We start from the raw sequence: 15,730 nt of genomic DNA, 5'->3' as shown, positions 1-15,730 counted from the left end.
CATTTGACTGTTTCTCATCAGACCCTACCTGTATTTTATCATCCGTCCTCTCCTCCTTACTAGGACATAGAGGATCTCCATTAGTAGATCCTCCCCCTAAGGGATGTCTCTATCCAAACCACGTGCTCTTCCGCACCGCTCGGCTTTCCCCCAGCCTTTAGTTTAAAAACTGCTCAACGAGCTTTTTAATTTTAAGTGCCAGCAATTGGTTACAATCTGGTTTAGGTGGAGCCCATCCTTCCTGTATAAGCTCCCCCTTTCCCAAAAGTTACCCCAGTTCCTAATAAATTGGACCCCCTCCTCCCTACACCGTCGTCTCGTCCATGCATTGAGACCCTGCAGTGTCCGTGCAGCGCCCGGCACGACGGGGCCCCGATCTCAGTTGGTGCCTCTCTAGGACTGGTGATGTGAATGGGGGGCTTGGCCCCTGGCAGAGGCTGATTCTCTGACCCACTGGAGTAAGGGGCGTTCGGTGTCCACTGCCCTCTGGAAGGCGCCAGGGAGCAGCGATTTAGAAAACACGACCTGTGAGGAAAGCCTGAGAACTGGGCCTGTCCAGTCTCGAGGAGGCGGCAGGTCATAGCTGACCCTTATCGAAAGGGTGGCTCTGGAGAGGACAGGGCTGAATTCTAAATGAGCTGGGAGCACCCACGCAAAAGGTCTTGGACTCACCGGGGATTGTTCTGGGGGAGTGGCCGCGCAGGGTCCAGACGCGGTCAGAAAGGCTCACGATATGATAGGGACTCTTAGACAGGAGAAAAAATGTCATCCTGCCACTATATAAATCCCTGGTTCGCCTGCGTACTGTGCCCAGTTCTGACCCCCCCCCCCATCTCAGAAGGGTATCATGGCACTGCAAACAAAAATACAAGAGCCAGGGGTCACCCAAGCAACTGGACAGGCAGCAAGTTTTAATACAAACAAAAGGAAGTATTTCTTCACACAATGCACGGTTAACCTGTGGAACTCCTTGCCGGGGATGCTGTGAAGGCCAAAAGTATAACTGGGTTTGAAAAAGGAGGAGATAAGTTCATGATGGATGGGTCCATCAGTAGCTGCTAGCCAGGTCAGGGCTGCAGCTGCATGCTGGGGATGACCGTAAACCTCCGATTGCCAGGAGCCGGGAGTGGAAGGCTCACTTCACAGTTGCCCAGGTCTGTGCATCCCCCTGAAGTTCTGTTCCTGGCCACTGTCGGACACAGGGCACTGTGCGAACGGACCATGGGCTGCCCCAGGTGGCAGCTCTGAGGTTCTTGTGGTGGTAATTATACCTGCCACAGCCAAGCCGTGGGGTCCTGGTGAGGTCGGTTTCCGTTGTGCCCCCGGTAGTCTGTGCTTGTGCAAACGGCTGCGTGGGGCCCATGGCAGGGGGGAGCTGCGCCCCCAGGAGGCTGGGGTATCCCTTCCTGCCCGGAGTGTGGGAGCTGGCTAATGTATAACGTACAGCACCTGGCACAGTGGGGCCTGGGCCATGGCTGGGTCTCTTGGGTGCTTCCACCATACAGCTAATTAATACGACTGAGGCTATTTCCCTGGTATTGGGCTCGGGGCAGGGGTGCCGGGTGAGATTCTCTGGCCTGCGCTACACAGGAGGTCGGACTGGAGGGTCTCATGCTCCGTTCTGCCCGTGTCAATCCGTGACTCCAGGAGGATGGAGCTTGCTGAGGTCCCCACCGGGCTGCTGCAGCAGGGCTGCCTGTGGGTGCAGGGCTCAGTGACCCTAGAGGCCCCTTCCAGTCCCGTGTTCCTATGGAACCGTCTCCGGACACAGGCTACCCCCGCCTGCAACATGCTTTCAGCATTTCTTACCCCTTTGTAAACGATCTGTGCATGGGTCCCTTCCAACGAGTCCCCCCCCTGCAACAGCAGAACGGTTCCCGCGTGCCGAGGAGTGCCCCAAAGCAAATATCTCCTTGGTGCCGGAGCTGCTGCTCGTCTGAGGCCGCACAGGATTTAGGGGGGGTCAGAGCGTGAAATGGCTTTCTGGAAGAAAGAAGCATTTCTGTGGCAAGGTTTGTGTCTTCCTGGATATTTTGGTTCATGGCTGAAAGGAAAGAAAATGATCGGAAAAGTTCCACTCTGTTTGAATGGAATCCTTTTGTTTCAAACATTAGAAATGGGGGAGGAGGATGGAGGAGAAAACAAAACAAACCCCCTCTCCTCCCCCCCCCCCCCCATTGAATTTTTCTGGTTTCAAAATCTAAGTTTTCAGTTTGGGGGTTTTCATCCAAAAAGGCGAAAAAATGCTGGAAATTTTGAGGGGGAAAACCATTTCTCCCCCCCCCCCCTGAAATTTCCCGCAATGAAAATTTCCTTTTTCGCCCCGTCCCAGCTGAGGTACCGGATTGTGGAACAGCGAGAGTCCTTTGTTCTCTGCAGCTGCCCCCGCCCCACGGTGAGTTGTCACGGAGACGCTTGGCAGGCAGCAGACTCTCCAAGACATCTCTCTCCTAGCAGCTGCATTTCTCAGCAACCCCTTGTCTCTGCACATCTCTTTGCCACGTTGTCGCATCACGTTACAGGCTCCTGTCACACCCCGGCCTGGCACTTGGCGTGAAGGAATGTGACAGGAAATGGCCTGCCGGGATGTGGCACCCTGGGACATGTCAGCTGGGATGTGGGTTATTTTGTTTATTTATTTATTTATTTATTTTGCTGTACGCAAAGTGCGGCTAACCAGGGCTGTGTTGGGAGCATGTAATACAGTCACGGGGGGTGGGACCCGCTGGACTGAATCAGACCAAGGCTAGAATAATTGCTACAGTAGTCACACGGGGGGCAGCTCCCCCTCTCAGAGCAGTGGGCTCAGGCTCTCTGCAGACCCAGGCAGCGTCGCTGCATTAGTGACGCTCAGCTCATGTTTTTCAGTCTCACGATCTCAAGCGCTAGGGACTGACGTTTCAGGAGGAAAGCTGCAACCGTGCCCTGATAACGGGGTCTCTTGTGCCTGTGCCTTGATGCCGGTCGGGAGGCAATTAGCCAATAGAGGGGCCCTGGCTGCAGCTCGCCTGCAGGGAAAATCCGCATGAGCAATCGCACAGCAGCTGCCTGGCTCCTCTTCCAGCCCTGCCGCCATGCGCAGGGGTGAACGTTCCTGGCTTTCCCACGCTGATGAATGCAGCAGCGGGTTCATCTCTCTGGCCTGGCTGCCAACAGCCTGGATGAGAAAGGGCCTGCGTGCAGCTCCATCCCGCATTGATTTCCCATCCATTGGCTGCTGCTAATCAATACCCCCTGTCCCGGTAATGTGACGAGCTGCTGGTGCAGGGTGCTCATGCTGCGGCAGCAGGCGCTTCCTGCCGAGTGCGGGCAGAAGGGGAGGGGCTTTAAGGGGATAAATACTGCATCCCGTGCGCTCCATTCTCCTGCGGAAGTGGGCAGAACCAGCGGGCTGAGCCCAGAGTGCCCTCTGCGGCTGGCCCTGGGGTCAGACAGAGCCTGGCTCTGGCTGGGTGTTTGTATTGCAAAGCTCGGTCTATGTCTGTGCGGCACTGGCTCAGGTCGCCCCAGTGCCCCCGGAGGAGCGTCCCCTCGCAGCATCCCCAGAGCCCACAGGCTGGGCTTCCGGGGGCTCGGCACCTGCCCCTCGCGCTCAGTGCCCAGGCAGTAAAACGGCCCGAGAGGGAAACCGGCCTCTGCTTGGGAGCTGAACTTTCGAAAACCTGACCCTCAAGAGCTCACCCAAGGTCACAGGGGGAGCCAGCGGCGGAGCCTGGTATAGAACCCAGGCGTCCTGGGTCCCATCTATCCTGCCTCCTCGGGGCCAAGTGGGCTGCGCAGGACCATTCCCCAGAGGAGTCGGTTGCCGGTGGTGGGGGAAGCTCACAGATTGCGAGAGACTCACACTGGCCTGACGCCCTGCGTGGCGCAGCCCGTGGCGTGCCCAGGGGTTCCTGCTGCCAGCCAACCCCCTGGGCTTGGGCGGCACCGTGGCCTGGCACAGCAGCAGGTGGTAGCCACCCACCCCAGCTCACGGCAGGGACTCGCCCGGACTATCAGCCGGTGTCGCAGCCAGAAACGAGTTCCCGCAGGCGGTTCGTTGTCGCTTCCCAGCCGCCTCTGCAGTGAGGGGCGCGGGGCCTTTTGGTGTCCGGACGTCCGGCACTGGTGGAGGAACTGCTTCCTTCTCTGCTCGAGTTCACCCAGCGCTCTCTGAGCCGCTGCCGGCGGCTACCGCGGCCAAGGAGCCAGACTAATTCCCAGCCCGTTGGTAGGTGGGCCTGGCACCGCGGCCCCTCTGGCTGCAGCAGCAGTGAGCGCGTCTACACTGCAAAGGGAAGCTGGGGCAGGGAGTCTCAGAGCCTGGGTCGATTGGCTCAGGCTTGCAGGGCTGAAAGCAGCCGTGTGGACAGTGCTGCTTGGGCTGGAGCCTGGCGTGTGAGATTCAGAGCCCTGCCGGCTACCGTTAGCCCTGCGGCCGAGCCAGGCGCTCTGGGCTGTGAGTGCTGCACAGACACACCTTGAGCACATGGAGACGTCAGCTGGGACCGTGCCCTCGGAGCAGCGGGAGGCTGTAGCGGGAGGCGTTGTGCCGTGGACTGTCGCTCTTCAGCGGGTGCATGGCCCCGCCTCCTGGGCACCGAGCTGCAGCTGCTGCAGCGGTCGCCTTCCCCGCCTCGTCCGGAGAGCAGCGAGCGAGATGAGCTGCAGGCAGCCTTGCGTGCCGCCTGCTAGATCCTAACTGCTCCTTGGGTCACGGTGCAGCTAGGAGGGGGCGCGGGCGGTAAGAGGGGAGCCGACTCTGGGACCAGAAAGGCCTGACGGGCTGCAGGACCCGTGTGCTGGGGCCCGGTCCTCCCTGCTGCGCTGTGGAGGAATTTCCAGCGCTGTGCAGAGGCTGGGGCCTGGGCAGAGGGCGACGAGCTGCTCCCCTGGCCCTGGAACTGGGTGCTGGAAATCTCCGTCTGGCGTCTCCAGCTGGTTTCAGACGTTCGTGTGCGGGGAACCCCTCGATGGGGGTTAAAAGGGAATCGCCAGGACCAGCTGTCAGTGAGGCTAAAGGCCCCAGAGTGGACACGGCCCCCTGAGAACCCTCCCCCCATGGAGCTGTCAGTCAGGCCCCACCCACAGCACAGGGGGCAGCTCAGGGACATGGCCCTGATTCAGCAACGCATGGCAGTCTGGGGGACTTCAGCACCTTCCTAAAATGTTGGGCCCAGATTCATAGTCTACAGGTCTCCTCAGCTTCCCAGCGCCTCCCGTGGTGACAGAGTTGGAGTTACAGCAGCCCTGGGGCTGCTCCGCTTTACATTGCCGGTCCCAGACACGGAGGACGGGCTTAAAGCCTCTTAAATCTGCCCCAAGTGCAAGACGGGGAGGGTTGTGAACGGGGGCTGTTGTGTTCTGTTCTGGAGGGGTGGATGGGTGAGCTGGCCCTGGCTGGCGCTCAGGGCACAGGGAGCTTGCAGGCTTCGGCGTGAGGACCGGGAAGTACTGGAGCCCTCTGGCTACGCAGGCTCTGGGGTGGCTGATGCTAGGATGAGACGGGCGCGGGGGAACCCCTGTCCAAGCAAGTCTGGATTCAGGGACTTCTGGGGCCCCGGGTGCTGATTCCTGCTGCATGGCAAATAGATTTGTCTGTTGTACCACAGTGGGGGCCAATGGGCTGTAATGCCTGGAGCAGGACTGCTGGGTTCTGCTCCCAGGTCTGGGAGGGGAGTGGGGTCTAGCGGCTAGAGTGGGGTGAGGCCTGGAGTCCGTGCTGACTGCTGGGTTCTGCTCCCAGCTCTGGGAGGCGGATCTGGGGTAGATGGCGTGTGGTGCCCAGTTTGCTGTGTGATGAACGCCCTCCAGCCCGTTCGGGACCCGTCTTGTGTCCGTAGGGCGCGCGCACACACACACACACACGGCTCAGGAAAAATTGGTGCCACTTTCCTCTCCACGTGCGTCACCGACCTGCCAGTGCTTCCCCTGAGCCTTGGCCCGCACACTGGGCAGTGAGGCTTGGTGGGCGAGGGAGATATTTCCCTGTTTGCCGTGTTGGTTAATACCTTCCGTAAGACACGGCGGCTTATCCAGTCGGAGGATTGTGTCGTGCGTCAGCTCCGACGAGAAAGGGCACGGCCCTGTTCTCCAGCGCCCGGGCGATGTCAGGCAGAGCGCTGTTGGCATTAAGTCTTTCCTGACAAGTACATCTGATAATTATGCATCATATTAATTCACCTGTCATAGCAGTAAGTGAACATCGCTATTCAGATCTGCCTCCTTCCTAAACGGCCATTACCCGGAGATCTGGCTCCCCGGCTCGACAGCGCTGAGAAGAGATTGCGGGGAGGACTTGGGCGGAGTTATTTCTGCAGGGATTGCCGTATGCACACACAATGCGTGTGCACAAACACACAATGCGTGTGCACAAACACACCCCAGCACCCCAGTCCCTCCCCCTCCCTGCCCAACACAGCTCATCACAACTGTGTGGAGAGAGGACAGGAAGGAGTAGTAACTTGGTGGGAGGCTGCTGCAGGAAGCCGCTTGCCCTTGGTTTCTGTTCCTGCTCAGCCCTGCGTAACGGTCCTTAAATTGCAGGCATAGCTTCTAATTATTTCTCTACCGTGGCAGCAGCTGGAGGCGTCGGCCCAGCAGTGCCGGCGCTAGACAATCACAGGACAAGAAGCCTGCTTTGAATTGAAGTAGGTGTGTCCGCCCAGGGGGTTCACCGCTGGGTTTGTGCGGACTGGGCCTTGCCCACACAGCTGTGACCCCCTCCTCCGGGAGAAAACGCTGATCCCAGGCAGAATTGCACGACACAGTGCCTGACTCCGGACCCATCTGGTGCAGCCAGATGTGAGGTGACGCCCCAAGGGAAGAGGCTATAAATAGGGGAAGGTTTGGTGGGGTGGAGAACAGAGAGGCCCTGGGTTTGAAATCTCACTTTTTCCCCAAAGGTTCATTGTGAAATCCACCCTGCCCTTGTTCGTGCGCTGAAACCGCGGCCCCACCCTTGTGACAGTTCAGCCGGCAGCTCAAAGTGAAGAGATGCCCGGAAAGAAGAATCAGTCTCCTTCGCTTGTGGCTGGAGAAGGGGACAGGCAGGGTTAGAGCTCAAATCACCACTACGGCCGGGCCCGTTGTTCGCTGACGGTCGCACCTCGGAGCCCCGGCTGAGATCGGGGCGCTGCACAGACGGGGACAGACAGCCCCTGCCCCCACAGCTCACAGACAAAGCAGAGGGCTCTGCCCCACTTGAACCCAGATCTCCTGCGCCCCAGCCTAGTGCTTTAACCATCCGGCCTCCTGGCAGCTCTCATGGGAGGTTTGCTCTGACTCCAGCAAGCAGGGATGCTGCCAAGGGCCAGGAAAGCAGCGACTTGCTTAGCCCGGGGCTAAACTCCATTGGTGCCTGACACGGCTTTCCTTGTCCCCGGGTGCCTGGACGTCGCTTGGGGAAAGCGGGGCGAATTACCCGTGTGCTGCCGACAGAGGCAGGGCCTGGGCTGGAGGAGCGTGGGCAGTCCCGCTACTGCGGGAATTCTCCAGTGAGCTCCCCTGCGATGACTCAGGGATGCAGTATATGAAGGGAGCATGTTACCCCACCGCCCATGAATTTCTATCCATTGGGCTGGAGATTTGAGAGCAGTTTTATCCTGCGCTGTGTCCAATCAATCCCTTCCCATGTGAAACGTGATGTTAAAGCCACTGCCTGCTGAGTAAAATATCGTCCCCGGCTCGTTACAGGCACCGGGTCATTTGTCTCTGCCCGGCCCAGTGCAGTGGCAGCTGAGAGAGACGAGTTTGCTGTTGATTTTCATAATTAATAATTATGAATTGCCTAGGAAATGTAAAACGACCCAGCGCAGAAATGCCGGCTCATGGCATGAATAAATCAGGCAGGCGGGGAAGGAAGGGGCATCTCCTCTTGGCGTACACGCCTCTCTTTCCACAAGCTGCACGGGGAATCGCCACTGCTGGCCCAGCGGGGCCTGGTATGCGGCTCAGTTGCAGCCATCGGCTAAGAAAACGTGCTGGGATCGGCCTGGCGCCCTGAACGGGGAGATGGGGGATTGGGGCGAGGCTGCCCCATAGGAGACTAGAGACGAGGGGGGAGCAGAGGTTTGCCAGACTGGCTCAAGGCAGGGGCCATCCAGCCTAGTCTGTGCTCTCCGGCTGCCGAGGAAAGTGCATGGGGTAACCTGCGCCTGGTGGTCAGCCTGCGCCCCGGAGCAGCAGCCCAGCCAGGACTCCGGCGTGTCCTGTTGTTTTAACGCTCACGGGGGTAACTCTGGATATTCTCCTTCCGACGAAACTCCTCGTCTCTGCTGGTGCCCGCTGAGCCGCGACTGGCGTCGGAGGCCCTTCCTGCAGGCTGCTCGGTGCTCTGCCCAGGAGGGGGAGGTTCTGGTCTCTCCATGGGGAACGGGGAACATGTTTGCATGTGCCTAAGGAATTAAGGAGCCTGATTGTATGGGGCTTAGGCTCCGAAGGTGCTTTGGAAAATTCTGCCCAGTGAGAGCCTCCGATGTCGTTCCTCATGAGCAGGGGACACGGGGCCGGTCTGAGGCTGCAGCTCGCCCAGAGCTGCCCGCTGGCCCCTGTGCCAGCTGCTTTGGCCTTGATTTCACTGCAGGGGAAAGATTCTTACCCCTTTGTACTGACGAGGGGACGGAGGCACAGCGCTATTAAGTGATCTGCCCATGGTCACACAGGGAGTCAGTAGCAGAGCCAGGAACCGAACCATCTCCCTAGTCCCAGCTGCCTGCCTGGCCCCCAGGGCGGACTGCCGGGACGAGCCGTGGCTGGGCAGGGCAGCTGGGCCAGGCTGCACGTGTGACCCGTGGAGGGGGTGCCAGCAAAGCTGCTGTGCTGGCAGGACTCCACCTTGATGGGCGAGAGCGTGACGAGCGGGGGCCGAGACCGTGGGGGCGCCGGTCGTGGAGACGGGCCCGGGCGCAAGGCCTGCAGCGGCGCTGGGTGGTGCAGGAGCATGGCCCTGACCGACGTGATGGGGGACCCGGCTGGTCGCTGCCGCGGGAGGGACCGGTGTGTCTGTGCCTAGAAATCAGAGAGGGGACAGGGAGTGCGGAGGTGTGGGGTGAATGAGAGAAATCGGGGTGTGTGTGTGTGGCACTGCGTTTTCATGATCCTGTTCACACCGCCTGGCTCCCTGTTGTGGGCGTCTTGCAGCGAGCACATGGCAGCAGGGGCCTGGTCACACCACTGCGGCCTGTGGGCAGCACCCCCAGCTGATATAATGGAATAGGATGGGTCCCTATAGGGCAGAAATTCACACCCGGGGCAGGGCCCAGCACGAGGCCTCAGCCCTTCACCCGTGGGCAGGGGCTAGGCCCCACTTTAGCCGTGCTGCACCTTGTGCAGGGCCCTGCCCCAGGCTGAGGGATCTCGGGGGGCCGGGCCCTGTATTCACCCTCGAGGAGCAGGGACTGAAACAGCTGATTAGTCCCCTGCCTCCTCCTAAAAGGCTCCGTCCTAATTGCCGTTCCTTCGTCAGTCCGTTTGTGACGAAGTGGGACTGTTCTTAATGTTTCCTCTGAATACTGTAGGGGTGCTTCAGTTTCCCCTATGCATTTCTTAAGTCTCTAGGTGGTGGGATAAAGGCCAGTGTGCATAAATGGCCGACACTCTGTCTCCTGGCAACTAATGGCCGGGGCCCTTCCCCCCTGCAAGGTGATAGCTAAAGGTGTTGAAGAACAGAGGAATCAGGTGACCTCCTGGCCCGGAAAGGGACAAAGCCCAGAGGAGGAGGGGCTGGAGGGGAAGTCAGTTTGGAGCTAACTGGGGACTGTGGAGTGAAGTGCAGACGTGGGTGTCTGGCTCACTGCCCCCCAAAATGGACCCGGCTGAGGGGTCCTGTTCTCTGTACCTACAAGCTCTGTTTTAGATCGTGTTTCTGTCATCTAATGAACCTCTGTTTTACTGGCTGGCTAAAAGTCACGGACTCACAGATCGTGCCCACTCTTGGCCCCGTGTGGTGCGTGGGGGGTGCCCCTTTCAGTGCGACAGCCCTTCTCGGGGGTCCACTCTCTCTCGGGGTCAGGCCCCTCCATCTCCTGGAGCCGCACCTCTCTGAGCCTTAGCACGTCTGTCTCTGCCGTGGGCCCCCTCAGGGAGTCCCCTCGCTCTGCCCCCCTGGGGCCTCCACCCCCGAAGGGGTTGATGCAACCCTGTTCTCTAGACCGGAGTGACTCTCAGCCAGCATAAAACAGGAGGATTTATTGAGAGTTGAACACAGCACAGGAAACTCTCAGGGCCTCAGGCCTGGCCTCCCTCAGCCCAGCACATCCCAGTCTCTCTGCATCCAGGTGGGCTCTGCCTGCTCCCCCTCTCCAGCCCAGAGCCCCCCTGCTCCCAGCTGGGCCTCTGAGATCCCCGGCCCCAGGCCCCGCCTCTGCCCATTGTCTTCTCTCCAGGTAAACAGGGTCGTAAACTGGGGCCTCCTCTCCTCGCTTCTGTCCTCTGGCTGGAACCGGCTGGTTAGGTCACCGGTCGCTGGGGTATCCATCCTCCAGGCCATTGGCTGGGGTCCCACGTTCCCTCTCCGGTACTCTGTAACAACAAAGTCCCTCTCCCCTCACCTCGTTAAACCAGTAACACCCAGGGAAACTGAGTCCCACCCCCTCTGCATGCAAACCATTGAAACCCCACCGAAAACAAGAAAACAAACAAGAAAATCCCCCACTTCGTCACATCACGTCTGACTGCGAAGTGGGGGTGCAGGACCCTCTGGCTTCCCCAGGACCCCGCCAGGGCAGACTCGCTGTGGGAAGCGCATGGAGGGGCAGAGGATGCTGAATGCTCCCAGGAGAGACCCAGGAAGGTGAAGCCGTGTGAGCTTCTTGCCCTGAAGACAGTCTGCTCAGAGAGAGGAGACTTCACCAGAGTCCTGACTGGCTTCATAGGGAGCAGTTCCAGAGCATCGCCCGGGGACTCTGTGACACTGTTCTCACTGCTTATGGCCTCCGTGCAGGCAGGGAAGTGTTTGCCCAGGCTCCGGGGTGGCGTCTCCGCCGGTCTATGATGAGCAGGGCTTTGTCACTTCAGGCGTGGCGGGCTCCTCAAGCGTGTGCAAAGGGACCTGAAATTAGAGGGAATAAATTACCAATTTGTTCGTGTAGCTTTTCTCCCCTGCGGGGAGAGTCACCTCTGCACAGGGAATTACTGGAACATCAATCCCATTACTGTTAGCTAAAAGGGGCTGAGTTTTGCAGTTTTCGCTCTCCTCCTTCCCCCTAAGGCGCCGCGCGTCGTTCAGGTGTCAGCACGAGACACGGACGGTTCAGGGCTGTGGGGAAATTGTCTCGTTCCTCTACCAGGCGCAGACGGTCGCCACCGGGGAAACACCGGGCCAGATTCCCTTCGAGTCAGTGCAGGTACGCCAGTCGGGAGACTGGCCTAGAAACGCATCCCTGAGGTGCTGCTTCCGCCTGTCCGCTCTTAGCCAGAGCCGGTGGGATTCAGGTGCTCCCTTTCCACCCTGCGGTAGTGCCGGTTGTTGTTAGCAGCAGACCTGTGGTCCCCGTGGAGATCCGGGTCCCCGGTACCAGGTGCTGCATGGACTCAGAAAGAGCCTTGGCCCCCAGCGAGTTTGCGACCTACGTGGACAAGGCAGAATGATCATCCGTGTGGTACAGGTGGAGAACCGAGAGCTGCAGCGACTCGCCCCAGGTCGTGTGTGGGGGGGGTCTGTGACGATGCGGTTCTGGCGGAACCCAACTGAGAGTGCCAACTCAGGACAAATTGCTCAAACAGGGCAGTTACAGCCCAAGGCTGGGGTTTTTTCCACCTCTAAGGCAAACCAAACCAGCCAGACTAGGAGGACTTCGGTCTCACCCCACTGGCTAACCGCAAGTCTCACAAGCAATCTCCTTAGACACTCCAGTTTCCTAGTATTACCACCAGTGCCACTCGTTATGGGGACGAATGGTTATGAAAACCAATACCCCAGTAAAAGAAAAAGGTTCTCCTGATCCCAAAGGACCAAGCCCCAGACCCAGGTCAATATACAAATCAGATCTTACCCACAAATCACGCTGTTGCCAATCCTTTAGAATCTAAAATCTAAAGGTTTATTCATAAAAGGAAAAAGATAGAGATGAGAGTTAGAATTGGTTAAATGGAATCAATGACACACAGTAATGGCAAAGTTCTTGGTTCAGGCTTGCAGCAGCGATAGAATAAACTGCAGGTTCAAATCAAGTCTCTGGAATACATCCCCCGCTGGGATGGGTCCTCAGTCCTTTGTTCAAAGCTTCAGCTTGTAGCAAAGTTCCTCCAGAGGTATGAAGCAGGATTGAAGACAAGATGGAGATGAGGCATCAGCCTTATATAGTCTTTTCCAGGTGTAAGAACACCTCTTTGTTCTCACTGTGGAAAATTACAGCAAAATGGAGCCTGGAGTCACATGGGCCAGTCCCTGCATACTTTGCTGAGTCTGAAGGCATATTGGCCTTCTCTCAATGGGTCCATTGTATAGCTGATGGTCCTTAATGGGCCATCAAGCAGGCTAGGCAGAGCTAATCCCAGCTTGTCTGGGATGTCACCCAGAAGCACAGCATAAGTTTGCCATACAGACAGTATAGAGCCAAGATTCATAACTTCAACTACAAAACTGATACACACATATAGACAGCATAATCATAACCAGTAAACCATAACCTTGTCTTAGACACCCCATTTGACCCCCTTTATACAAGATTTGGGTGCCACTACAGGACCTTGGTTGCAACAATGATCTATATGGTCCCAGTTTATGTCAATAACGTCACAGGGTCCCCAGAATTGAACAAAGGGAAGAAAATCGCACACACCCTCTGCTCTGGAAGGTGCGACCCAAACACTCAGCAAGCCACGCAGCACAGAGTTCCCAGGCTTCTCCTGTGAGTGTAGCTCTCGTCCGGCGGCCTGGGGGGGAGGGTGATCTTCACCCCTTGTACTGCGCTGCTGAGCTGGGGCGATCTGCTCCCGGAACCTGCCGCGGTGTGCGACTCCGTCGCTGTGTCTGCGCCACATACTGGCAAAGGGCTGCGTTCCTTTACTTCACCACTACAGCTGTCTGCCCAGCCCCGGCAAGAAGAAAGGGAGCTCACGGCCAGGCCGGAGACGTTCCAGGAATAAGGCTGTTTTCTGTCTGCCCCAGTGACTTTATGCAAAGGCAGGTGGGGTAAAACAGCCTCATCTAACTGCTCTTCCACGAGGAATTCCAAGCCGTGAGTTCTCCAGGACTTCCTGGGTACAGGACAACTTTTGGCTGCCTTCCCGGAGCCTGCCGGCAGCATCATATGGAAAGGCGTCGTTCAGCTAGCGGGGGGCTTTGGCCAGCCGTTAATGCGGAGTCGTCCGGATGCAGGACAGATCCACGTTTCAGATTAAAAACCATTCGTTATATTCCCCTCCCAGCCCCTGTTCATCGATTAAACTGAACTGGCAAAAGAAACGGAGTGGGGCAATCTGTGGCGGAACGCCCAGACCTGTGGCCCAAGCACGGCCGTGGGGGCTCGAGAGGAGGCGGCGAGTGTGCAGAACCCCAGCGGTGTTTATAACATCTCCTGGCGTTGGCAGCCCTGCCCCAAGCAGGGAATTCTGGGCTTGCAACAAAATGAGGATTAATCTTCTTGTCGCCTGCGGGCCTGGGTCTCCTTTGCTGCCTTGTGCCGTCAGTTCCCCAGCGCGGAGGGAGCGTACAGGGGGCTGTGTCTTCTCGGTCAGAGTTTGTACCGTGCCTAGCGCCGGGGGAGGATGCTCTGTGCCTGGGGCTCCGAGGGGCCCCGATACGCCTGTGATGCCTTTGGTAGCAGTTTGCACCAGTGTCAATGGCAGCGCGAGGCATGAGAGAGACTCCAGCCCTCTGGAGTGTGGGCCTGCATCACAAGCCCCAGACCAGGGCCTGCCCCACAGGTATCCGACCTTCCTGCTGCCTAGGTTACGAGCCTGCCTCTGGCCCAGAGCGATACAGGCCCTGCTGCTTGGGGAGCTGCTCTCTCGGCCCCGGTGCTGCTGGAGCCGGGCGGGGGGAGCTGCTCTGTCGGTTCCGGCGCTGCTGGAGCCGGGCGGGGGGAGCTGCTCTGTCGGCCCCGGGGCCGCTGGAGCCGGGCGGGGGGAGCTGCTCTGTCGGCCCCGGGGCCGCTGGAGCCGGGCGGGGGGAGCTGCTCTGTCGGCCCCGGGGCCGCTGGAGCCGGGCGGGGGGAGCTGCTCTGTCGGCCCCGGGGCCGCTGGAGCCGGGCGGGGGGAGCTGCTCTGTCGGCCCCGGGGCCGCTGGAGCCGGGCGGGGGGAGCTGCTCTGTCGGCCCCGGGGCCGCTGGAGCCGGGCGGGGGGAGCTGCTCTGTCGGCCCCGGGGCCGCTGGAGCCGCTCGGGGGGAGCTGCTCTGTCGGCCCCGGGGCCGCTGGAGCCGCTCGGGGCCGGGCGGGGGGAGCTGCTCTGTCGGCCCCGGGGCCGCTGGAGCCGCTCGGGCCGGGCGGGGGGAGCTGCTCTGTCGGCCCCGGGGCCGCTGGAGCCGCTCGGGCCGGGCGGGGGGAGCTGCTCTGTCGGCCCCGGGGCCGCTGGAGCCGCTCGGGCCGGGCGGGGGGAGCTGCTCTGTCGGCCCCGGGGCCGCTGGAGCCGCTCGGGCCGGGCGGGGGGAGCTGCTCTGTCGGCCCCCGTGCCGCTGGAGCCGCTCGGGCCGGGCGGGGGGAGCTGCTCTGTCGGCCCCCGTGCCGCTGGAGCCGGGCGGGGGGAGCTGCTCTGTCGGCCCCCGTGCCGCTGGAGCCGGGCGGGGGGAGCTGCTCTGTCGGCCCCGGGGCCGTTGGAGCCGGGCGGGGGGAGCTGCTCTGTCGGCCCCGGGGCCGTTGGAGCCGGGCGGGGGGAGCTGCTCTGTCGGCCCCGGGGCCGTTGGAGCCGGGCGGGGGGAGCTGCTCTGTCGGCCCCCGTGCCGCTGGAGCCGGGCCGGGCGGGGGGAGCTGCTCTGTCGGCCCCGGTGCCGCTGGAGCCGGGCCGGGCGGGGGGAGCTGCTTTGTCGGCCCCGGTGCCGCTGGAGCCGGGCCGGGCGGGGGGAGCTGCTCTGTCGGCCCCGGTGCCGCTGGAGCCGGGCCGGGCGGGGGGAGCTGTAGCATGCCAGGCCGCGCAGCTGAGGGGCGTTTGCCCTCGGAGGGGGATGGCAGGACCGAGAGCGAGCCGCAGGGGCCAGCCCTGTGCAAGTGGCAGCGGTCGGGGGTTTTGCTGATCCATAACTGGAATCCTGCTGTTCACGGAGCCGCCTCCTATTTTTAGCTGCTGCTGCAGCTCCGGGAGACGCCGCCCTGGCGTAATGAGTTGTGGCCTGACCTATTCTGTCCTCGCCCGTTAAGTGCAGCTCTGTTGCCCATTCAGCGCCTCCCCTTCCCCTGCGCTCTGGCTCGGGGTCCCCCCCCCCGACGTTCGCTGTGGAAGTGACTAGAGCGGATGAAATAAAGGCCGTGCTTCTTCACAATGGAGCGTCCCCCGGTAGAGGGCCTGGCCGGGCCCCCACTCCCAGCTCGTCCGCCAGGGGCCTGCGAAAGGACCCGGGCTGGGGGTGAAGGAGCAGAGCGATGGAAGCTGCAGCACTTAGCATTGGAGAGCTGGGACGTACAAAGTACGTCAGGCCCCAGTTAGCAGCTCTCAGAGCTGGCCTGGAAGGAGAGCTCCAGCCCCCCTCGTGTTCCACACGTTGGCATTGGTTAGAAAGTGATAATCCGCCCCAGGGTCCCGGCCGAATGGGAACCGGTCCCGGGGACGGGAAAGTGATAATCCGCCCCGGGGTCCCGTCCGAGTGGGAACCGGGC

General features: G+C 60.3%; 1 protein-coding gene across 3 annotated transcripts in view; it reads left to right on the top strand.

Moving 5' to 3' along the window:
- OLFM2 (olfactomedin 2) overlaps nt 1–15,730 on the top strand; it is a 70,941-nt gene that overhangs the window by 13,060 nt on the left and 42,151 nt on the right. Inside the window, exon 2 of one of the 3 annotated variants that reach the window (XM_065419465.1) lies at nt 6,778–6,783. The exons of the other annotated variants lie outside the window; for them this stretch is intronic. Coding sequence (XP_065275537.1) covers nt 6,778–6,783 — 6 coding nt within the window. The remainder of the gene's footprint in view (nt 1–6,777; nt 6,784–15,730) is intronic. 3 annotated transcript variants of the gene reach the window in all.

The sequence above is a fragment of the Emys orbicularis genome, chromosome 19 (assembly GCF_028017835.1).
Source record: "Emys orbicularis isolate rEmyOrb1 chromosome 19, rEmyOrb1.hap1, whole genome shotgun sequence".
NCBI classification, from domain to species: domain Eukaryota; kingdom Metazoa; phylum Chordata; order Testudines; family Emydidae; genus Emys; species Emys orbicularis.
Note: the sequence above shows the minus strand (reverse complement) of the source record. Positions and strands in the feature narration are given on the sequence as shown.